The sequence below is a fragment of the Panthera tigris genome, chromosome A3, assembly GCF_018350195.1.
Source record: "Panthera tigris isolate Pti1 chromosome A3, P.tigris_Pti1_mat1.1, whole genome shotgun sequence".
Lineage (NCBI taxonomy): Eukaryota > Metazoa > Chordata > Mammalia > Carnivora > Felidae > Panthera > Panthera tigris.
This window is the reverse complement of record NC_056662.1, coordinates 107,911,959-107,935,378: the sequence shown is the minus strand read 5'-3', so window position 1 is coordinate 107,935,378 and position 23,420 is coordinate 107,911,959. Positions and strand designations below refer to the sequence as shown.

The 23,420-nt window shown below is 43.4% G+C and overlaps 1 protein-coding gene across 4 annotated transcripts in view; it reads right to left on the bottom strand.

Moving 5' to 3' along the window:
* The window catches only part of DHX57 (DExH-box helicase 57), a 55,011-nt gene that overhangs the window by 2,339 nt on the left and 29,252 nt on the right, over window positions 1–23,420 (bottom strand). For all 4 annotated transcript variants that reach the window (XM_007082398.3, XM_042982122.1, XM_042982120.1 and 1 more), the window contains exons 13-23: window positions 20,645–20,761; window positions 17,295–17,391; window positions 16,310–16,483; window positions 15,280–15,480; window positions 13,364–13,640; window positions 8,896–8,991; window positions 8,724–8,807; window positions 4,992–5,126; window positions 4,030–4,104; window positions 3,231–3,365; window positions 132–332 (exon numbers count right to left, since the gene is read on the bottom strand). In XM_007082398.3, coding sequence (XP_007082460.2) covers window positions 132–332; window positions 3,231–3,365; window positions 4,030–4,104; window positions 4,992–5,126; window positions 8,724–8,807; window positions 8,896–8,991; window positions 13,364–13,640; window positions 15,280–15,480; window positions 16,310–16,483; window positions 17,295–17,391; window positions 20,645–20,761 — 1,592 coding nt within the window. The remainder of the gene's footprint in view (window positions 1–131; window positions 333–3,230; window positions 3,366–4,029; window positions 4,105–4,991; window positions 5,127–8,723; window positions 8,808–8,895; window positions 8,992–13,363; window positions 13,641–15,279; window positions 15,481–16,309; window positions 16,484–17,294; window positions 17,392–20,644; window positions 20,762–23,420) is intronic.

Below are 23,420 nucleotides of genomic sequence, written 5' to 3'. Positions count from 1 at the left end.
CGTGGCCCGCTACCCTCTCCTCATTCGTTCTTTGCCAGCTCTGCCGTCCTCCCTCGCTCCCTGCAGGAACCCGTCTTCTCCTCGAAGCCCCTCGGGGCCCGTGCCCCCTAGACAGGCCCGCCAGGCCTTACCTGATGGGAGGCAGCCGCGAAACGGATCCAGCCGTCATCCAGGGACACGACAAACGCTCCTCTCTGAAGCTGCACGCTCACCTGGCCTCCCCCGAACAAGACCAGCGGGTACACGGACACCATGCTGCAGTCTCGGATGAACACCCGACTGGTTCTGATCTTTTCGTGGTACACCAGGTAGGGGCTGTCAAAGTGTCTGACCTGGAACAGAAAACCTCAGATGTGGACACCGGCAACCGAAGGGGAACCCCACCCATTCCACAGATGTAAGCACCGCCTGGCCATCTGGGGCTCCCCAGATTGTCTCCGGCCCGAACCTTCCCCCCGAGGCCGGACTTGTACGGCTACTGCCCTCTTGACGTCTCCCTCTGGACGTCTAACGAGCATCTCAGACTTAGGTTCAAAAGGAATTCTTGATTTTCCCACTCCTTTCCAGCAGCATCCCCTCCAGCTCAGTAAATGATGTACCCCTCCTCGGCTGTTCACGTCCCAGACTGAGAAGCCTTCGACTGCTCTTTCCCCTCACTCCATCGAAATGGTCACTAAGTCCTGTCGCTTTTCAAAATACATAATGAAACGACATATTCTCACCACCGGTACGGCTCAAACCATCATCAACTCGCACAGCCCACTGCCAGGGCTTTCTAAGTGCTCGCTGGGTTTCTGCTTCGCATCTTCACGGTTTCTTTCCCACCCGGCAGCCACCATGATCTTTCAAAAACGACACCCTCCAGTGACTTCCAAGAATAAAATCCCAAATCTGTACCATAGCCTACAAGGTCCCACACAACCTGACCTGTGCCTGCTTGTCTTAAAACACGTGCTGCTCTTGCACTGATTTCCCCTGCTGGAATGTTCTTCCCTGACCACTCTGGGCAAAATGGCCCCTCCCCTATCACTCTTAAAATCTCTTACTCTGTCCTATTTCTCTTTTTTTTTAATTCTTTTTTTAACATTTATTTATGTTTTGAGAGACAGAGAGAGACAGGGCACGAGCAGGGGAGGTGCAGAGAGAGAGGGAGACACAGAATCAGAAGCAGGCTCCAGGCTCTGAGCTGTCAACAGAGCCCGATGCGGGGCTCAAACTCACGAACCGTGAGATCATGACCTGAGCCAAAGTCGGTTGCTTAACCGACTGAGCCACCCAGGCGCCTCACAATTTCTATTGTTCTATTTCTCTTGATAGCATTTGTTACTAAGATGAGATGACTTGTTTCTTGCCTGTCTTCCTCAGCAGAGCATGAGCTCCCCGAGGGCAGAGACCCAGTCTGTCTAGTTCACCTGCCCACGACAGGGCCTGGAAAAGAGAAGACACTGGTAGGTACCAAAGGATGCACTGCATGAATGTCATGATGAACTCAGAAGAGGGGTGGCCCTAACTCAGTCCTCTGGCCCCTAGGTACGTATGCAGCTGACAGCCAGAGGACCTCCGGGTCCTCCAATTCTTCTGGGCTCTCGGAGATACTTTTCATGCTTTGCTGACATGTTACTCAGTAGTTCCAGGGGGCCGAGCAGCCCGAACACTTCAAACTCTCTTCCCCCATCCCCTGTCCCTCCCCCCCCCCCCCAGAGCTCTACTGAGCATCTGCTTTGGGCCAGGTGCCAGGCTAGCCAATGAGGACATAGAAATGAATACACGTCCTGTCTTTAGGAATTTCACAATTCCATGAAGACCACAAACCGTAAAATAATGGGATAAGCGCAACAGTGGACAAAATGCACACCTCGTGCTGGTGGGACAGAGGAGCAACTTCGAGGGGGCGGGACCCCGGGGAGGTGGTTTTTAATGGAAGCTCCAAGGACAGGTAGGAGCCTGCTGAGAATGGGACTGTCATCCCAGACTCCGAGGGAGTGCGTTGTACGTCATGGCACACAGAGTGACGGAGGGAGGAGTGACAGGGGACATGGTAAAGAGGGGCAGGCGTGAAGGGTCGGATGAGAGTGTGTGGGAGCCTCCATATATGAAGAGTTTTAAGCAAGGGGATGATATGACCAAACGGAGGTTTTGTAAAGTTAATTGTGGCAGCAGTACTGTAAAAGGTCGGAGAGAAACGACCAGAAGTCAGATCATTACAGCACTCCAGGCAAGAGGCGGATGGTGGGCTTTGAACTGAGGCAGGGCGGTGGGGAGAGGACACGCAGGCACATCTGGGAGCGTCGACAGGCGGAACTGCTGCCCGGCGCCCAGATGGACTGGAGCGAGGCGAAGAGTGGCAGGGTCTCTGTGCGCGGGGGCCTCCGGCTGGGAAGGTGCTGTTTGCCAGGACAGGCGAGAGAGGAGAGAGGAGAGAAGTGGGAGACAAGGAGCCTGAGCTGACTGGCAGGCGTCCGGCTGGGGCTGCCAGGAGGAGGGCTCAGGACAAGCCCAGGCACAGGGAGAGCAAGCTGGGGGCTCTGTGACAGCTCCAGGTGGCAGTTTGGAACCGCGGTGTCACGCTCTGTGGGTTCGGGAAGAGTAAGCGCTCCGCAGTGAGACAATGAGGACGAGGGACAGAGCGCCATTTCAGAGCAAAGGAGAGAAACCAGCAAAAGGGGTATCGGGCGGTGATCGGAGAGAGAGAAGAAAGTGGTATTTCAGGAGCAAAAACACATCAAAGATGGTTTCAAGAGGATGGGAGGTTAGCAGGGTCGAATACTACACTAGAGTCAAGGGGGAGGAGGACCAGGGAGGGGGTGGACCCCGAGGAGGTCACCCGTCACTTCTGGGGCTGGGACAGGGTGTTGGCAGCAGGCAGGAGGGGGTGCGAAGTGAGGGAGCGCCAGCAGCAAGCGCCCGTCACTCCCTCCCTGGTCAGGCGCGGATTTAGGGATGCGATTAGATCCTGACTGCTTAAGTCACCGCTGCAAAGATGCAAGCTTATGCTTGAAAGCAGGCTTGAGCGGTTTTTTTTTTTGTATCCAGTAGAATTTTCGTCAAATGGAAATAGTCTTTCCAAACACAGTCCAATTTCCAGTCTGTTCATGCTTTCTCAACCTTCCCCAAGTCAGTGGTGCTGCTGGGGACAGCAGGTGACGGGATGAGGTCTGCTGACTAGAAGGGGCTGTGTTGCTCCCCTGAGACCTCCCCTATGCAAATGTGAGTGGACCCGCCATTCCGACCTGATAGTTCACCGAGGAAGGGTGAATGTGCACATATCCATCGTTCTTGGTGACAAACTTCAGGTCCTCTGATTTTGGTTGCATTCTGACAGCTCCGGTACTGGTCTTGTGAAATTTCCCTTCTGGGCTTTTCACCTAAACAACAGGTATTCACAAAAAATACATATATATGACATATGTATATTTCCATTGAAAAACTAGCAGACAATGTGTCAGACGTTCATTGCAGATGTCAACTGAGCATTTAACAAAACGTTAAATGAAAAACAATTTAGTACTCTCACAAATTCAGTCTTTCTAAGTTTGACAAGGGCTGGATAATTAAAACTCAGGTAAAAGTCCGACAGCACATACAGGTAGGGTTTTCCAGAAAGCTGGCCACAAGTGGTCCCATGGCAAAGCACTGACTTGTTTGATTTTGTTCCTACCTAACCGTAGTGCAGAGTAGAGACCGTAAGGAAAACTGTAGTAGAATCAAGTTTCTACCTAACATAAAAGGCTAGTTATGTACATGTTGCCCGACAGGATAACATTTATGTCCATTTAAATTTCTAGTGTGTCAGAAGGATTCAAAACAAGCACCTCATTTTATACAATAAATGTGTTCTTGAACAATGTTATCTTAACAAATTTGGATAACTGAAGCACTGGAAATGTATACAAAGTTTAAAAGGCTCTTTGTGTGTGTGTGTGTGTGTGTGTGTGTATCTCTTTAAGGTGATTAATGTGTATGTCTTAACTTAAGTCCCTTGGCTACGAATCAAAGAAGTGGGAGGACCCAGGAAAAATGTTTTGTTACCTGCACTACATTTGGATAAAGAGCAGCACACAGCATTGCTGATATCAGCTTGGGGTTCTCAGCATTTGAGTTTGCCTAGGAGGGAAAGACAGCATTGATCTTATAAGTAATGTGGCCACTTCTGTTTGTACCCTGGAACTTATCATCACATTTCACTTGCTTTCTACCTTAAAACAAAACAAAACAAAACAAAAATACCTCATTTCTATCCTTGTGCTGGAAAAACTCTTCCTTTCTAAGTAAAAAACAAGGTAAAGTAAAAAACCATATGCATATAGGGCCCACTCCAAGAAGCCCACAGTTAACTCTGGGTCTCTGCAAAGCAATTACAAAGCCAGTGCTCCTAAGGATCCGTGGAGACAGACTCTGGTTCAGGAGATGGTCATAATCTGCAGAAAGTACTAACTGCACTGAGAACCGCGGGGCATCAGGTTCATCTTGAAGAAGTGTTCTTCCTGTGGTCACAGAGAAAACTATCCTTGGTTGGAAAAAGGCTGGTGTGATTTAAGAAGACATTACTGAAACATGTTTCACCTCTTATGGGCTTATCAAGAACCAGCATGAAAATTTAAAAACAAAAATAGTAGCAACAGGAGCCCTGGGTGGCCCAGTCGGTTGAGTGTCCGACTTCGGCTCAGGTTTGTGGGTTCGAGCCTAGCATCAGGCTCACTGCTGTCAGTATGGAGCTCGCTTCAGATCCTCTGTCCCCCCCCTCCCCCCACCCCTCCCTTGCTCTCGCTCTCTCCCTCAAAAATAAATTAGAAAACATGTTAAAAAAATAGCAACAATTAACAACAAAAAAAAACCCTTTTGTTTTTTAGAGTGTTTACCTGACACTTATTGTGGAAAGAAAATCAAGAATGTCACTAAGCCCACTGCTCCTAGTGCTTAAATGAATAAGACCTACCAATGTTCCTGTGCTGATTAAAGAGAAATAACAGCACTAACAACACATTCTTTACCTCTTCGCCTGTGGCATCCAAGATACCGTCTCCTGCTTGGGCCCTTTTCTCAATTTCCCTTGCTCTGAGTCCCTCCTTTACAAAGCCGATGTCTGATAACAGTTCAGTGAATTGTCGTTTGAGGCTGGCCATTTCCTGAAAGAAGTGGGAAAAAATATTCAAGCACAGGCATCAGCAAATCAAAGGTAAGTGCAGGATCTTTGCTTCAGTGGCTAGTAATGAGGCTCATCTGGGTTCACCAAATAGGTACGAAGATTATCTTGTCTGGTCATTTCCAGAAGAGCAGTTTTCACTTAGGCAAATCGGCAGAGAGAGTGAAAAGAGTTACATAGACATTCACCAACTTCATAAAACCCAAGGATCATTTATTTGACTTAGTCACATTAAAAAAAACACATTCATTGGATCTGGGGTAGGTCTGACTTCCTGGAAATTCTCAGGACAGCAAAAAATGTAGTTTACTTTGTTTGTAGTTTACTTTGACCCCAGCTCAAGGTGCCGTGACATCATCTGCTTTTTCCAACTTGCATTTCTGCTCAGATCCTCGTAGTTCCTTACCGGAGCCTAGAGTGTGCTCTCTCAATGTGTGCAGGACACCCAGCTCACTCACCCAGCTTACTTAGAAAGTAAGTAATAGAACTTACTTTCTATTACCTTGTGATGTCTCTGGCTCACATCTCTTCCTAGGAATGAGGATATTATTAAGTGGTTTAGATTTATTTTTTTTTTTATTTTTTTTTTTAATTTTTTTTTTTAACGTTTATTTATTTTTGAGACAGACTGAGACAGAGCATGAACGGGGGAGGGGCAGAGAGAGAGGGAGACACAGAATCAAAAGCAGGCTCCAGGCTCTGAGCTGTCAGCCCAGAGCCCGACGCGGGACTCAAACTCACGGACCGTGAGATCGTGACCTGGGCCGAAGTCGGACGTCTAACCGACTGAGCCACCCAGGCGCCCCTAAGTGGTTTAGATTTAGATGTCCCCCTGTGTAACTGAGCACAAGTGTGAGAAAGAAAAGAACAGACCTCTTTTTCTTCTGGCTTCTGTTTAAGCATAGGCTATGTATCAGATGATGGGGAAGAGGTTAGAACCGTCAAAGGAACTGAGAGCTAAGCACTGTCTTGTCTCCTGATGACAGTTCAAGTATTTTCTTGGAATATCTCAAGTACACATGGATAATACGGCAAAATAGAGCTAGGACTTCTCTATCATGACAAGGTTTTAATTGCTAATCTTTTTTTTTTTTTTTTTTTTTTAATGTGTGTTTTTGAACGAGAGACAGAGCATGAGTGGGGGAGGGGCAGAGAGGGATACAAGGAATCCGAAGCAGGCTCCAGGCTCTGAGCTGTCAGCATACAGCCTGATGTGGGGCTCTAACTCATGAACCGTAAAATCATGACCTGAGCCTAAATCGGACGCTCAACTGACTGAGCCACCCAGGCACCCCCCCCCCCTTTTTTGACAGTCTTAATCTTTTTTTTTTTTTTTTAATTTTTTTTTAACGTTTATTTATTTTTGAGACAGAGAGAGACAGAGCATGAACGGGGGAGGGGCAGAGAGAAAGGGAGACACAGAATCGGAAGCAGGCTCCAGGCTCTGAGCCATCAGCCCAGAGCCCAACGTGGGGCTCGAACTCACGGACCGCGAGATCATGACCTGAGCTGAAGTCGGACGCTTAACCGACTGCGCCACCCAGGCGCCCCTTGACAGTCTTAATCTTAATGTCTTTAGTGAGAAGAGGGAACTCTGATGGGCATCCTGAAGAAAATGAATAAATAAATTTAGTAAGAAATGTCATTTTTTTTAATGTTTATTTTTGAGAGAGAGGGAGAGAGAGAGTGAGTGGGTGAGGGGTAGAGAAGGAAGGAGATGCAGAATCCGAACCAGGCTCCAGGCCCTGGGCTGTCAGCACAGAGCCGGATGTGGGGCTCGAACTCACAAACTATGAGACCATGACCTGAGCCGAAGTCGGACGCTTAACCGACTGAGCCACCCAGGCGCCCAGTAAGAGGTGTAATTTAAAAGAAGTATCGCTTTACACTTAAATGTTAATGACTTGAGGAAAGATCTATTACTGCACCTCACATATAACACACCCTTCAGACCAGTGGTTCTCAACGCCAGCTGCATACTATCACCTGGGGTGCCCAACAGACATCAACAGATGCTTAGGCTCTACCCACAGAGATCCAGGTGTAACTGGCCTGGGGTGAGCCTGAGTGTGTTTACTTATTTACTTTATGAATCTATTGTGATTGACAATGACTGCTTTTGATGAACTTAGAATGTATCTAGAGCTTTTCTCCTCTCCTGATGCCTCACCTCCAGGCAGAGAATGAAGGCAAACAGTGGAATGCTCCTGAGGTCTCTTACTTCATTGTAAATAACCAAATTCACTCACTCACGCATTTCTTCAGTGAATCTTTACTGGGTGCCAGCTATGTGTTAAGCAAAGTTCTGGCGCTGGGAATACGGTAAGGTCTCTGCTCTGACAGAGCCTGTGGGGTAGAGAGATAAATATCCAGGCAGTGGTAAGTACTAAGGACATAAATTTTGTGTTCTACTCCAAGACGTCTTTTAATATGAAAATAAACTCCTTCCCCTTGAAGGAAAAATAAGATACAAACAGAGAGGGAGGCAAACCATAAGAGACTCTTAAATACAGAGAACAGACTGAGGGTTGATAGGGGTGGGGGGTCGGGGAGGCGGGGGAAGATGGGTGATGGGCATTGAGGAGGGCACTTGTTGGGACGAGCACTGGGTGTTGGATGTAAGTGATGAATCATGGGATTCTACTCCTGAAGCCAAGACTATACTGTATGTTAGCTAACTTAACAACAACAAAAAAGTCCTTCCCCTTCCCAGCCTCAAAATCTTTGAGTAAAACAGATGCTTTGCAAAGATGTGTACCAGCATTAGTCTGGCTTCGCAGACCACTTTGGAAAGGGGCCTACAACACCCTCACAACAGAAGACAGAACCCTCTCTACTATTACAAGATAATAAACTTTCTCTTTCTTGTGCACTCGTTATTGACATCGTAGCCTCTGACGGTCATAAGAAAAATTAAAATCCAGTTCAGTATTTGTTGTCTGGTTTTGAGGAGAAGGTGAAGAGTTTGGGATGCTCACTGTCCACTTTGAGAACATCATGAAAGCTATGGTCCCTCTCTCCAGAATAAAGCACATATGTACAAGCATATACTTTTGTGTACAATTTCAGGGGTTTATGGACACAGGTTAAGAATGCCTGGTATAAGGGCTCCTGGGTGGCTCAGTCGGTTAAGAGTCTGACTGGCTCGGGTCATGATCTTGCGGTTCATGAGTTGGAGCCTGCTGACAGTGCAGAGCCTGCTTCAAATCCTCTCCCTCTCTCTCTCAAAAATAAATAAACATTTAAAAAAAAAGAAAGAAAGAAAGCCTGGTATAGTCACTGAAAAAGCTAACTTCCAGTAAGCAGTGATCTGCAGAGTGCGTATATTCTATCCTCCACGTAAGTAAACACAAATTCACTGAAAAGAAGTAAAATGGGTCAGTTGGACGGTTCAGCACAGAAGGCCTCATGTGAGAGGATGTGAAATAGGAGTGTGTTTTACACAGCTGCTAAAGCCAAGCGTATTCCAGAAATAACACTTTCAATGTCAAGGGAGGACAAATAAGACAAAGTTACAACACCCTCTGGTGTGCCCCTGCAATAAAACAAACACAAACAAACTGCCACAGAAACAACTCACCTGAAGAACTCTTCCGGACAGGAAGTTCTGTCTGCAGTAATTGTAACTTGCACGCATGCCTTCTTTCGTACTTAGCTGCCATCCCTAAGTTTTGAAGAAAATATAAGTGAACTTACTCTGTCTTTGCTGCCAATTGTGGTAATATACCTCAGCTATGAGGTTAGATACTTACCTTATATGCTCGCAGAAGGGCCAGATAATCACTGTTGGCAAATGCAAATTCTAGCTTTTTCTGGTTAGCTTCCTCTTTTTTATCCCAGGGAGACACCTAAATGAGGAAAACCAGGTTTGAAGGGCACATTTTACCTGAGGTTTCTTTTCTATTTTTCTTTTTTAAATAATCACTGCCTTTTATTTTATTTTTTTAAGTTTATTTATTTATTCTGTGTGTGAGAGAGAGAGAGAGAGAGAGAGAGAGAGAGAGAGAGAAAGCACATACAAGGGAGTGAGGGGCAGAGAGAGAGGGAGAGAGAGAGAATCCCAAGCAGGCTCTGCACTGTCAGCACAGAGCCTGATGCGGGGCTCAGTCTTACCAACCATGAGATCATGACCTGAGCGGAAACCAAGTGTTGGATGCTTAACTGACTGAGCCACCCAGGCGGCTCAAGATTTTATTTTCAAATAATCTCTACACCCAACAGAGGACTCAAATTTACAACCCCTAGATCAGAAGTTGCATGCTTTTCCTGACTGAGCCACCCAGGCGCCCCTACCTGAGGTTTCTAATGGCACTTTCCCATGGCTGAAGCCAGGTGCCTTGGGAAGTGTTTTGTGCGGATCACAAAGTAGACAGTGAGTGGCTGATTAAAGGCAAGTGTGGTGGTAACTGGCAAGCTAATAGTCCTATTGCCCTTGAGTCTCTGCCCATGCAAACCAAGCTCTGGCGGGTCTTTTAGTTCCTTGTGCCAAGATGTCGTCATGTCATCAAAGAGCCACTCATTCTAAAAGCCAGATCTAAACTCTAACATTCTGTTCGTTTTGGGGCGCCTGGGTGGCTCAGTCACTTAAACATCCGACTGTTGATTTCATCTCAGGTCATGATCTCACGGTTCATGAGGTTGAGCCCCATGCAGAGCCTGCTTGGGATTCTCTCTCTCTCTCTCTCTCTCTCTCTCTGTTCTGCCTGTGTGTGCTCTGTCTCTCTCTCAAACAAACTTAAAAGAAAATTGTTAACTCTGTGGTATCTTTATTTTACAATTTCTTATTCACTCATCTTTTATGCTTGAGTCTCCCCTACTTCCATACCCATAACTAATGTCTTTTTTCCTATAGACTAATACCTCCTATGAATACAGGTGTAAAAATTCCTACCAAAATGATAAAAAGAACAAGGCTGGAAGACTCACATTTTTAAATTTCAAAACACACTATAAAACTAGAATAATCAAGATAGTGTGGTACCGGCATAAGGACAGACATTCTACTCAATGGAATAGAATTGACAGTCCAGAAATAAACCCATATATTTATGGTCAACTAACTAACTAATTAATTATTTATTTTTAGTAATCTCTACACCCAACACGGGGCTTGAATTCATGACCGTGAGATCGAGAGTCACACACTCTCCCGAATCAGTCAAGTGCGCCCCAGTGGTCAACTGATTTTTGACAAGAATGCCAAGACCATTCAATGGTGAAAGAATAGTCTTTTTCAACAAATGGAACTGGGACAACTGTACAGTCATATGCAAAAGAATGAAGTTGGGCTCTTACCTCATGCCGTATACAAAATTAACTCAAAATTGACCAAAGACCAGGGCGCCTGGGTGGCCTAGTCGGTTAAGCGTCCGACTTTGGCTCAGGTAATGATTGCATGCTTCATAAGTTCGAGCCCTGCAATGAACTCTGTGCTGACAGCTTGGAGCCTGGAGCCTGTTTCAGATTCTGTGTTTCCCTCCCCCACGCTCTCTCTCTCTCTCTCTCTCTCTCTCTGCCCTTCTCTCACTTGCACTCTGTCTTTCTCTCAAAAATAAATAAACACTTAAAAAAAAAAAATAGACCAAAGACTATAATGTAAGAGCTAAAACTATAATACTCTTAGAAAAAAAATGTAGGGATAAATGGGATAAATCTTCATGACTTTGGATCTGGAAATGGATTTTTTTTTTTTTTTTTTTTTTAGTGTAGTTGACACAATGCTACATTAGTTTCAGGTATACAACACAGTGATTTGACAAGTCAATAATCGATATACATTATGCTATGCTCACTACAAGTATACCTACCATCTGTCACTAGACAATGCTATTACAATGTCATTGACTATATTCCTTATGCCCTGCCTTTTATTCCCATGACTTACTCATTCTGTAAGTGGAAGCCAGTAACTTCCGTTCCCCTTCAGCCATTTTGGCAATGGATTCTTTAACTATGGCAGTGGAAGCTTGAGGAACAAAAAACTGGATAAATTGGACTTCATCAAAGTTAAACACTTTTGGGTTTCAAAGGACATATCAAGAAAGTAAGAAAGGTAACCCACAGAATGGGAGAAAATATTTGTAGATCATATGTCTGATAAGAGACCTGTATCCAAAATGTATAAAGAACTCTTATGAATCAGTAATAAAAAGATGAATAACGCAATTTAAAAATGGGCAAAAGGGGGCGCCTGGGTGGCTCAGTCGGTTAAGCATCCGACTTCGGCTCAGGTCATGATCTCGCGGTCCATGAGTTCGAGCCCCGCGTCAGGTTCTGTGCTGACAGCTCAGAGCCTGGAGCCTGTTTCGGATTCTGTGACTCCCTCTCTCTCTGACCCTCCCCCGTTCATGCTCTGTCTCTCCCTGTCTCAAAAATAAATAAACGTTAAACAACAACAACAACAACAACAACAACAACAACAACAAATGGGCAAAGGATCTACACAGACATTTCTTGAAAGAAGATATACAAATGGCAAATAAGCAAATGAAAAAATGTTCTCTATCATTAGCTATTGGGGAAATACAAATCAAAACCACAAATTCACACCCCCTAGGATGATTATAATAAAAATGTTAGATAATAACAACTGTTGGTGAAGATGTGGAAAAATTGCAACCTTGATAAAATGCTGGTGGAATGTAATATGCAGCTACTCTGGAAAAAGAGTCTGGAAGTTCCTCGAAGAGTTACCATATTTGATCAAGTAACTGTCCTCTGAATACCCAAGACAAATGAAAACATATCTCTACATAAAAATGTGTACATGAATGTTTACAGGCAAAGGTGGAAACAATCCCAAGTGTCCATCAGTGCTAGACAGATAAAATGAGGTATGTCCATTCACAGGAGTATTGTTTGGTAAAGGAATGAAGACTGATTCATGCTATAACATAGATGTACCTTAAAAGCATTATGCTAAGTGAAGAAGCCAATCACAAAAGAACATACATTATATTATTTTACTAATACGAAATGTCTAGAGGAGGTCCATCTGTGAAGGCAGAAAGCAAACTGGTGGGTGCCTAGGGCTGCAGTGGATGAGGGTTTTGAGGGGAAAGAAGGAGTGACTGCTGAGGGGTTTCTTTATGAGGTACTAAAAATGTTCTAAAACTGACGATGGCGAGGACTGCATAATATTAAAAACTTCTGAATGTACAACTTAAATGGGCGAATTATATTTCAATGATGCTGTTTTATTTATTTATTTTTTTTAATTTTTTTAACCTTTATTTATTTTTGAGACAGAGAGAGACAGAGCATGAACAGGGGAGGAGCAGAGAGAGAGGGAGACACAGAATCTGAAACAGGCTCCAGGCTCTGAGCTGTCAGCACAGAGCCCGACACGGGGCTCGAACTCACGGACCATGAGATCATGACCTGAGCCGAAGTCGGACGCTTAACCGACCAAGCCACCCAGGCGCCCCTCAATAATGCTGTTTTAAAAAAGTGATCTGGGGAGCCTGGGTCAGTCAACTAAGCATCTGACTCAGTTTCGGCTCAGGTGGTGACCTCGTAATTTGTGGGTTTGAGCCCCCTGTTGGGCTCTACACTGACAGCGCGGAGCCTGCTTGAGATTCTCTCTCTCCCTCTCTCTCTGTCCCTACCTGCTCATACTCTGTCTACAAACAAACAAACAAACAAACAAACAAACAAAAACAGGGATCCAGTGTATTTTATGCAGGGGCACCTTTCGCTTGCTTGCATTTTCTGATTTTTCTTTCTTTTTTTTTTTTTTTTTAATTTTTAAAAAATGTTTATTTTATGAGAAAGCGAGACACAGTGCAAGCGGGGGAGGGGCAGAGAGAGAGGGAGACACAGAATCCAAAGCAGGCTCCAGGCTCTGAGCTGTCTGCACAGAACCTGATGTGGGGCTCAAACCCATGAACCATGAGATCATGACCTGAGCCGAAGTCAGACGCTTAACTGGCTGAGCCACCCAGGCGCCCCATTCTGATTTTTCTTTAATGAGCAAGGATAGTGGATACCATAAAAAGCACATTTATGTTATTTCAGTAAGTTGGATCTTCAGTTCTTAATCTTTACTTGGGGCATGGATTTCTTTGACGATCAGACAAAAGTTAAAGACATTGTGACCTGAAGAATTCCCATGTATCACCCTCACAAGAAAACATGTTAGGAGGATCACATAACCCTGAAGCCCCCATGGTCCCCTTAGAGACCTATGGACTCCAGTTTCAGTGAATGTTGTTTACTTACAAAAGGAGACTTAAAAGCCAAGCTGGCGGCAATGGTGAGGGCAGGATCCAAGCAGCGGAAGATAGACCCAAAAAGCATCAGTTTGCCGATTCTCACGTCCACCGGCAGGGAGGCCAGGTGATACCCTAGAGGGGTCAGCTTTTCATCTGGAGTTAATGCTCCTAAGTCTCGTAATCGTATTTTTGAGGCACGGAGAGAATCTGGGTGCGGCGGCTCAATGAGCCGAGAGAAAACAGACTGGAGACTGTGAGTGCTAAACATCTCTAAAATTTTAATTCTACAAAAAGAAAAAAAAACATAATGCGTCCATTTTATTTCTGGAGAGATGACACAGAGGAACAAGCTTCTTTCTTGAACGAAAATAGTTGCCAACTTCCAAGGCACATGCTTTCATAAGCTAGACCATGCTAGGTGAAATACATTAAAAAAAAAAAAAAAAAACTCTTATGTCTTCTAGTTCTAGCAATAAATTATAGAAACACTTTCAAATCCTACCCTGAAACTTATGGGGATTCAGGATAAAATTCTGTCTATAAACTTTCAAAATGCTTCTCTCTATCAAATATGGGTTCAAATTATGAAACAAGTCAAATGATCCATTTACTCTTTCCCACATCTGAAATTGTACCGTAACTGCTGATAAGCTTAATCTGCAATGTGTCTTGCCTTGAAGAGCTACTCTTTTAAATTATGAATTGAAGCAGTTTTCAGAAGAATATATATATATATATATATATATATATATATATATATATATACATACACAAAATCTGTTTATTTCACTTATAATTCCTTTTTAAGCTGTCAACCTAGGAACATAGTTGTTTATTTTTACTAATTTTTTACTAATTTTTACTAATGTATATGCATTTGGTACCTAGCTTTCTCCCACTTCAACCCCCTAGATATTTCACTTTAAGACATGCATGGACAGTAATCCACTTACTTAGACTTTAAATGAAAAAAAAAAAAGATAAGAAAAAAAGATGAACCATGTTGGCCTATATAATTTGCCTATTTCCCCACTGCTGCATATCTGAGTTGTTTTTAAATCATATGTGCCACATATATACATTTCCCCTCTCTCATCCCCTCTCGTGGGTCATTCCACTTCCAAAGTTTTCTCAAGTCCCTTCACTCCTCATCTGCACTATTACTACCTTAGTAAGGTATGTGCCTGCCCAACTTTTTAAGACCTGACTGTGGACACTTAAAAGCAGGGCCTGGGTCTTGTAATCCTACAGTAGCTCTAGGGCTCAGCCCAACCCCTGGCAAATGGAAGGCTTTCAAAATATACCTGCTGGATAAGAGGAGAGCTATAACATCTTTGTATAAGTAATTTTCTTTGGGTTATTATTTCATGGGCATATTCCCTCATAGGGACTGGGTCAGAGGGCATGGATGGTTTGAGTTCTTACATAACACCAACCACATTTTCAGGAAGGTTGAACCAAACGTTCCCTAGCTTCAGTAACACTGAGTTTGATCATTCATTCATTAAATCCTCTTTTATGATATTTGTTCTTGTTTGTTTATCAGCTAAATAATGGTGTTTTCGAGTTATTTTTGTTTACTTTGCTCTGATCACGAGGCTGTAGACTTTTGACCTTTGATGATTCAATATTGGTATTGCCCCTAGCAGAAATTTCTTGATAAATTAGATCACTTTCCTGACTTCCAAATGTATTCTTAAGCTCTATTTTAGGGCCATTGTTTGCAATGTAAGAGGTCTTCGTGTGCAAAAATTTAAATCCAATGGTAAAAGCAACAGTGAACAGCTCCTTTTTTGCAAATGAATGAGTTCATCCATGCCCACTCTTGGCAAAATGTCTTCTACTAAGAAAAATAAACCCACGGAACTTAGGGTGAGAAACATGTAGACCTTCTGGAAGCAGAACAGAAAGACCAAGATGTACCTCAGACACAGCTGTTCCAATGGCACTCTTTGTATTTCTGGTAGCTGCTGCTTTAAGAGCTGGTGATTGAAGTGATGGCTGGTAAATAAATGGAAGCAGACCCCAGAGGCAACACGGCCCGCTCGACCTTTTCTTTGCAGGGCATTGGCTTGAGAGACAAAAGTATCCTCTAGGCTTTCCATCCCTTTGCTGGCATCATATCTGTAAGAAAAAGAAAATGTAGAGAAGAGTTTTTTATAAAAACATGGGTAAGACCCGACCTAGCACGGACAGAACAAACGAACTACCTCACTTCCAAGGAAGGACAGTGTCCTGTGTGTTCCGGGAATAGTTCAGCCCCCGGAGGGAGCACACAGTGCTGTTTTAAGTGGTATCAAATGCTACGACACATAGTTCCTTTATGCAACCTTTTCTCTTTTTTTAAGTTTATTTTACTTATTTAGAGAGAGAGCAAGCAGGGGAGGGGCAGAGAGAGAGGGAAAGACAGAGAATCCCAAGCAGGCTCCGTCAGCACAGAGCCTGACGTGGGGCTTGAACTCACGAACCGTGAGATCATGATCTGAGCCACAATCAAGAGCCGGACGCTTAACCGACTGAGCGACCTAGGTGCCCCAACCTTTTCTCTCTTTATTCTTTTTCATGGTTTATTTTGACAAATAAAAACTGGACATAGGTGTACAAAGTGGTTTTGATATATGTATGCATTATGGAATGATTTCCACAATCAAATTAATTAACACACCCATCACCTCCCATATCATTCCATCTTTTTCATTCAAGCACATGTAAAGCATATGGAAAAAAGACGAAAAATAATTAATTACTTCCAAGGGAAAGCCTTAAACCTTCCACCTCTGTTTGACTTTAAGACTATGGTCCTGGTATAGAATCACTCATATATACCCATATGCGGTTTCCATAAAATATTTTTCCAAACGGTAACCCATGTAGCTCAAAAGCATCAGCCATTAACAGCCGTGGCACTCTAATGCATCGTTAGCCCCTCTCTCACATTGCCAAAAGAGAATACCTCTTTTCTTTCATTTTCCCAGAATCGATGACATAGACAACATCATCAATGGTTATGGATGTCTCAGCAATGTTGGTAGAAATTATAATCTTAGTTACACCCACAGGGGGTTTTACAAACACAGCCTGCTGCTCTTCACTGGATAAAGATGAATGAAGTGGGTGAACCACGCATCTGGAAGGAAACAAACGCACATTTAATATTCTGGCACAAAAGGCTGGAACTGGATTAATGGTGGGTGAATTTCTATTAAAATTAACAATAGAACTCCAAGTATCAGCAGCTTCTCTAGAACCTGCCCTCAGGGTCCAGCTCTTCTAAATGAGAAGGTTCTTTCTGAGCCTTACAAAATGTTGACTCGGCTCTACGAACTAGAAACCTTGCACTGGCTTGGGAAAAATTGGAATGTAACTCAGTAGTAAGTAATCAAGAGAACTGTATAGCTGATATTCTATAAGTAACAAGCCTCGCACACTAACCAGGAGAGAATCATTTTTCCTCTACCTTTATATCCAGAGAACCAGAGGCAGAGGTAGTGATGTGAGCTAAGCCAAGATATTCCTATATTCCTGGGAGTGTTTATCTCTTTAGTAGCTGTCGCTTTAGATATAAAAACACATGTCTTGCTACTGGAAAAGGAACTGTTGCAAATTATTTTTTTCTCAAATGGTAACATTTCTTTGTTGTTACTTACACTGGCTTCTCCCATCTCTCCCCACCCCCCATCTGGCAACTGAAATTACATGCAATTTTGCTGAGTCACTACGCTAAGTGAAGAGAAAAATTTTTATTTAATGGAATGGGAATGATTGATTATCTGGAACAAATAGGTTTGTCTACTTCCAGCTGGCATAAACAGACATATTCTCGAGCAGTGACACCTTGGTCTAAAGGGGGTGATGACTGTCACAGACCATTCTGGTTATTCATCTTTGCATACAAAACAACTGCAGATGGTTAAGGCTACAGAAAGCAATTAACTTACCGATTACTGCGTCTGTTGTTGAAAAGAGAATTGGACTGTAGCTGTTCATATAGCATTTTGATTTCTGCTAGTCCCGGTAAAAATACAAGTATAGCCCCTGGGTATATAAAAAGAATCGATCTGACAGATGCAAAAAAGGAAAAACTAATATGGATTATAGAGCTATTTTAAACTTTAAAAAATGTAATAATCTGAGATTTCTCACTATCAATTTTCTTTTTTTTTAAAAAAGTCCCCAAGGATTTAAATGGATGACACTGTTTTTATCCATTTTCTGATTTACCTTTCTACAAGAGGAAAACTGAAGTGTAGAAAAATATAACACTTTAGGCCATATAAGAATCATTAGCAAAGCTCTTTTTAATTCTTTTAACGTTTATTCAGTTTTGAGAGACAGAGAGAGACAGCATGTGAGCAAGGGAGGGGCAGAGAATGAGGGAGACAGAATCCGAAGTAGGCTCCAGGCTCTGAGCTGTCAGCACAGAGCCTGACGTGGGGCTCGAACTCACAAACTGTGAGATCATGACCTGAGCTGAAGTTGGACGGTTAACCAGTTAACTGACTGAACCATCCAGGCACCTCTCATCAGCAAAGCTCTTTAAATATACTTCTTTAGTGCACTGGGCACTGACATTCTGTTTCTATAGGAAGAGTTATCCTTCTAATCTTATAAGACAGGAAGACTCTTCTCTCTGTTAGTAAATAAAACCCATAAACATTTTACTGGAAATGAGAAAAAGAAAAGAAAATTGGCTAGTCAACCTGATAATCTAAATCCAGATAGATGTTAGAGAGGCAGCACATTAACTGGCCATGCCCTATTGAAGGTTTTATGGGCTTTTAAATTTTAATTAAAGAAAATAAGCAGTGATAACCGATTACAGAATATTTCTGTGCCAAGAGTGGCCACTCAGCAAGTCACCTTCTTCTGAGCTTTTTCAAAGAGGAAATTGACACCATCTTCACTAGCCCCTCCCTTTAATCCTACAAATACTTATTGGGGGCCTATGTCCGCTCTGTGCTAGGTACAATGGAATATAAACCAAAAATCTGCCCACAAGGAACTCAGGACCTATTATTTATCACAGTTATTTGCTCTACTAAGTAAATAAGGAAACTAAGTTATGAAAATGGAACTCGGAAGAGGGCAAAAGCCATCTTTGAGGGTTAGTTTCAAACACCTCATAGTATACAAAGTATGTTTACATACATTGTCTCATTTGATCCTCATGGCCACTCATTAAGAAGGTTATTAGTACCTTTAAAGTGACTCAATAACTCAGCCAGGCGACAGAGTTAATGAGAGTGGGGCTTGGACACAAACCTGGGTTTCTGGGACCCTCTCCCCTCTCCCCTCTCCCTCCCCTCTCCCTATATCTACATCTATATCATCTATATCTGTATCTGTATCTATATCTGTATCTATCTTCAAGAGACAGAGAAAGCACAAGCAGGGGAGAAGGACAGAGAATCTTAAGCAGGCTTCATGCTTAGTGCAGAGCCCGATGTAGTGCTTGATCCCACAACCCTGGGATCATGACCTGAACCGAAATCAAGAGTCAGACACTTGACTGACTAAGCCACCCAGGTGCTCCTGTCCATATTTTTATGTGCCTCCTGATGTGCTCTGCCCTCACAGCTTGGCCATTTGTATCAGTGGTTATCTTTTTTTTTTTTTTTTTAAAGTAAGCTCTATACTCAATGTGGGCTTAAACTCAAGACCCCGAAATCAGAAGTGATATATGCTCTTCCCGCTGAGCTGGGGAAGAGGTGTCCCTTTAACATTCACAAATATGTCAGTGCCCCCACTCACTACATCTACTCTGCTTTGAATTCAGGTAATTTTCTAGCAGTTCTTTTGTCCACTATACCTGATTTTTTTCAACAATAGTCTTTTCCTTTGGGATGAAACAAGATATTTAGACCAGTGATAATGCATCAGCAAACACGGACTACCCGCCCGAGATGACCACAAGGTACTTCAATCCTTTTGCGTGGCTCATACGTCTCTTCAGGAAATATCACGTAATGATTAAAGTCTAAGCGGTGGAGGACAGCCACTCCCATTTCTCTTAAGCGCTGTGCAGCGAGCACATGAGGTAAGTGTTTGATCTGTTGTTCAACTTATGATCACCCAACAATGGCTGCATCTATTCAGGCAGCAAATATTGCAGGTACTGCCCTAGGGTCTGAGGAACACAGTGGTGCCTGATAAATCCACATTCTTGAGCAGTTTACATGCTACTGAAGGAGACCATCAGTAAGCAGAACTATGCTTCTGGATAGTGCGTGGTGCTACGATGAAAATGAAAATCACTTTTGGATATCACGATAGAGTAAGAGTTCAGAGAAGACTCCTCTGAAGAGAAAATGTTTGGCAGAAACCTGAATGATGTGACGGATTCAGTTACGAGATTTGGGGGATGAGGGACTGCCAAGTGAGCTTAAGAAGGCCATTGGGATAGGACGACGGCGAGTAAGGGGAAAGTAGTCGTTGCTCTGCGTCACAGTAGTAGCAACGATCATAGGAATAATAACGACGAAATACGTTATCATCGCAACGGTATCGTTTTTAGGCGGAGTATCGATGGGCATTAACTGCATGCCAGGCACTGCGCCAAGTGCTTTACATATGGTTTCTTTCTTTCTTCCTTTCTTTTTCTTTTCTTTTCTTTTTTTTTTTAAAGATTTTATCTTTAAGTAATCTCTACACCCAGTGTGAGGCTTGAACTCACAGCCCTGAGATCAAGAGTCCTGTGCTCCACTGACTGAGCCAGACAGGAGCCAGGGACCCCATACAATGGTTTCTTTTAATCCTCAAAATAGCTTCATGTCAGAGGACTTATTATAATGTCTTCATTTCACAAACAAGGAAACTGAGGCATAGCAAAGATAAGGGCTCTCTACCTGTGACTACACAGTTCCTGAGTAGGAGAGCTAGGACTTTATCAGACTCGAGAGCCTGTTCTCTTAACCCCCCTGCCCTGTGACCTTCATGTGCATCAAACACTCATTACCAGACTCCCATTTAGCCTGGGGCTAGGTGTTTAATATGTGGATCACCCAGGCCTTCTTTTCAAACTTCCTCCTTGTGGACTTTGTGTTGTTAACATCTTTTTGCCCGGCGGGAACAAAAGAGTGCTGAGTGAAAGCAGCAGGTGAACCTCGAAAAGTAAAAGGTAAAATCCTCCCCCCTGAAAAGCCTAATAAGCAACTTTACATACAACTGTCAGTGAAAAAGTGAGGGTGGGGGTGACGGCTCCAGGAAGGGAGGTCGCTCCCACAGCACCCATCATCTAAGTGAGCCGCCTTCCTTTTGCCGTCTCCCACACAAATGAAGAAGCGATTACCTGGAGGGTAGGAGTGCTTTCCATCCACGATCCACTCTAACAAGGCCTCTATTAATTCCAGATTAACCTTTTCGAAATCCATGATGGACATAGTTTTGATGACTGATTTGCTAACCCCTGAAAGAAAGATAAAAATCAGAAGGATAACTAAACCTTATTAAAGACAGTGATGCCGTGAACTAGGTGGGTCTCACCTTGAATTGCCAACACAGATGTTCACACTGATGCACTGAAATGACTTGGTTTCTTTCAGTCGCTCAGAAAGTACACGTTTACTAGGAGAACTTTTTGCTTGAACAAGGACTCAAAGAACAGGCTCCTGACCCTGCTGGAAAGGCTCAGATAGGCTGCTGTTTCCTTTCTTCCTCCCCCACTTTTACCCATCACACACTTAGTGACCATTTAAATCCCAGAAACAAAATTCAAAGACAAATACACTTTAGAAACCCTCCTAGATTCAATCAAGTCATGAGTCAGATCAGATGGAAGTCCAGGCAATAGTAATCCAGGGAAATCAACAGAGACCAAAGCTTTCACTGACATCTTCACAATAGTGACTCTTTCCCACCCCCCACCCAAAGTTTATTTTGAGAGAGAGTGTGAGCAGGGGAGGGGCAGAGAGGGAGGGAGAGACAGAATCCAAAGCAGGCTCTGCACCAGCCGTGCAGAGCCCAGAACAGGGCTTGAACCCTCGAACCATGAGATCATGACCTGAACCGAAATCAACAGCCCGAAGCTTAACCGACTGAGCCACCCACATGCCCCACACAAGCTTTGGATCTTCCCTGAAAAATACATGTGATTTTAACGGCTTCACTAACAACTCCTGAAGGCTATCCTCAGACTTCTAGTTTAAGGGTTTCTAGTCTCCTCCGAATCTATCTGAGGCCTAGTGAAAGACACAGTTCTTTGTGCTTGGGCTATAAGAGCTATAAGCGTGGGCTCTTTTAAAAACAAATGGCATATTCTTGGGAGTCTAACTCTCTAAAGACTACTGGCCTTTCTTCTTGGGTCCTCTTAATAGCCCATCACCCTAAATATAGTCTAACTAGAACAAAATAGCTGCAGGTAGTATCATGGAAGAGAAGTTTCCTATATTAGGCTAAAAAGTTTGAAAAGGGGCAAAAGCAGTTTCTAAACAATGTTGTTCTACAGTGTGGAGCCTGTGTGGGTCAAAAATGAAAGAAAGAAACAGGTTATATAAATAAGGGTGTGGTGGGGTGTGGAAGGCAGAGAAGGAATCATTTTTATCTGTCAAGATTCCAAAAAGCTAGACTTGACTTTTCTTTTTTTTTTAAGTAAGTTTCATGCTCAGCGTGGAGCCCAGTGCAGGGCTTGAACTCATGACCCTGAGATCAAGACCTGAGCTGAGGTCAAGAGTTGAATGCTTAACCCACTGAACTGTCCAGGCGCCCCCAAAAAGCTAGACTTTTTTTTCAAAAAGGAGGAAAGATCAGCTAACAGAAAAAAAGAGAAGTGAAATCGTTTTTTAAAAAAATTTTTAGGGGCACCTGGGTGGCTCAGTCGGTGAAGGTTAAGTGTCCCACTCTTGGTTTCTCGTGGTCCGTGGGTTCATCCCTGCATCAGGCTCTTCACTGACGACGCACAGCCTGCTTCAGATCCTCTGTCTCCCTCTCTCTCTGCCCCCCCCTCCCCAAAAATAAACATTAAACAAATTTTTTCAGGGGCTCCTTGGAGGCTCAGTTGGTTAAGCATCTGACTCTTGCTTTGGGTTCAGGTCATGATCTCACAGTTTCAGGAGTTCGAGCCCGTGTCAGGCTCTGCCCTGACAGCAGGAAGCCTGCTTGAGACTCTTCCTCTCTCTCTGCCCCTCCCCTGCTTGCACTCTCTCTGTCTTTCCCAAAAATTAAAAAACAAAACAAAACTTTAAAAAAATAAAAGCAAAGGGGCACCTCAGTGGCCCAGCTGGTTAAGTGTCTGACTTTGGCTCAGGTCATGATCTCACAGTTTGTGGGTTCGAACCCTGCGTCAGGCTCTGTGCTGAATTCTTGCCTGGAGCCTGGAGCCTGCTTCGGATTCTGTGTCTCCTTCTCTCTCTGCCCCTCCCCCACTTGTGCTCTGTCTCTCTATCAAAAATAAATAAATGTAATAAAAGAAATTAAAGAAATAATAAATAAAAGAAAGTTTTTATAGCTGGGCAGTTTTTACTACTTAAAAGGACTGATTATTACTTTTTTTAACTAGAAAAAGTTTTAAGAGTTGACCTCAGAAACATTAGTTTGATTTTCTGAAAAATGAGAGAGCCTTGAGATCAACCAGATTTAGTCTTTTTGTTATAGGGAAAGAGAAGCTAGTGACAGAGCCGGGTTTCATGACCCCAAATCTTCTATCCTCCTCCTCCCCCCTCAGAAAGGAATTCTCAAAAGTGCTTTCTGAACTTTGGTAAACTGTGTGCTTGAAATTGGAAAGGCCTGGCTTAGATCCAATCATAATTTTTAAAGAAAATTCCGAAATTTCAAAAGAGAAACCAAAGGGGTTTTCCTGTTCCATAATTTAATAGAATAAGGAAATGGGAATTATCAGCTGGTATGATGTACAGAAGGAACACAAACTTTTGACTCAGACATATTTCAGTTAAAATCACTAATGTGTATTGACTAGATGGGCACCGTGCTGTGGATTCGTATTATCTCATTTAACTCCCTAAACAACTCCATTTTATAGATTAGGAAACTGAGGTACAGAGAAGACAAGGGACTTGCTTGAGGAATTCTGAGGGAGCAAGTTGAACCCAGGTCTGTATGATGCAAGTTCA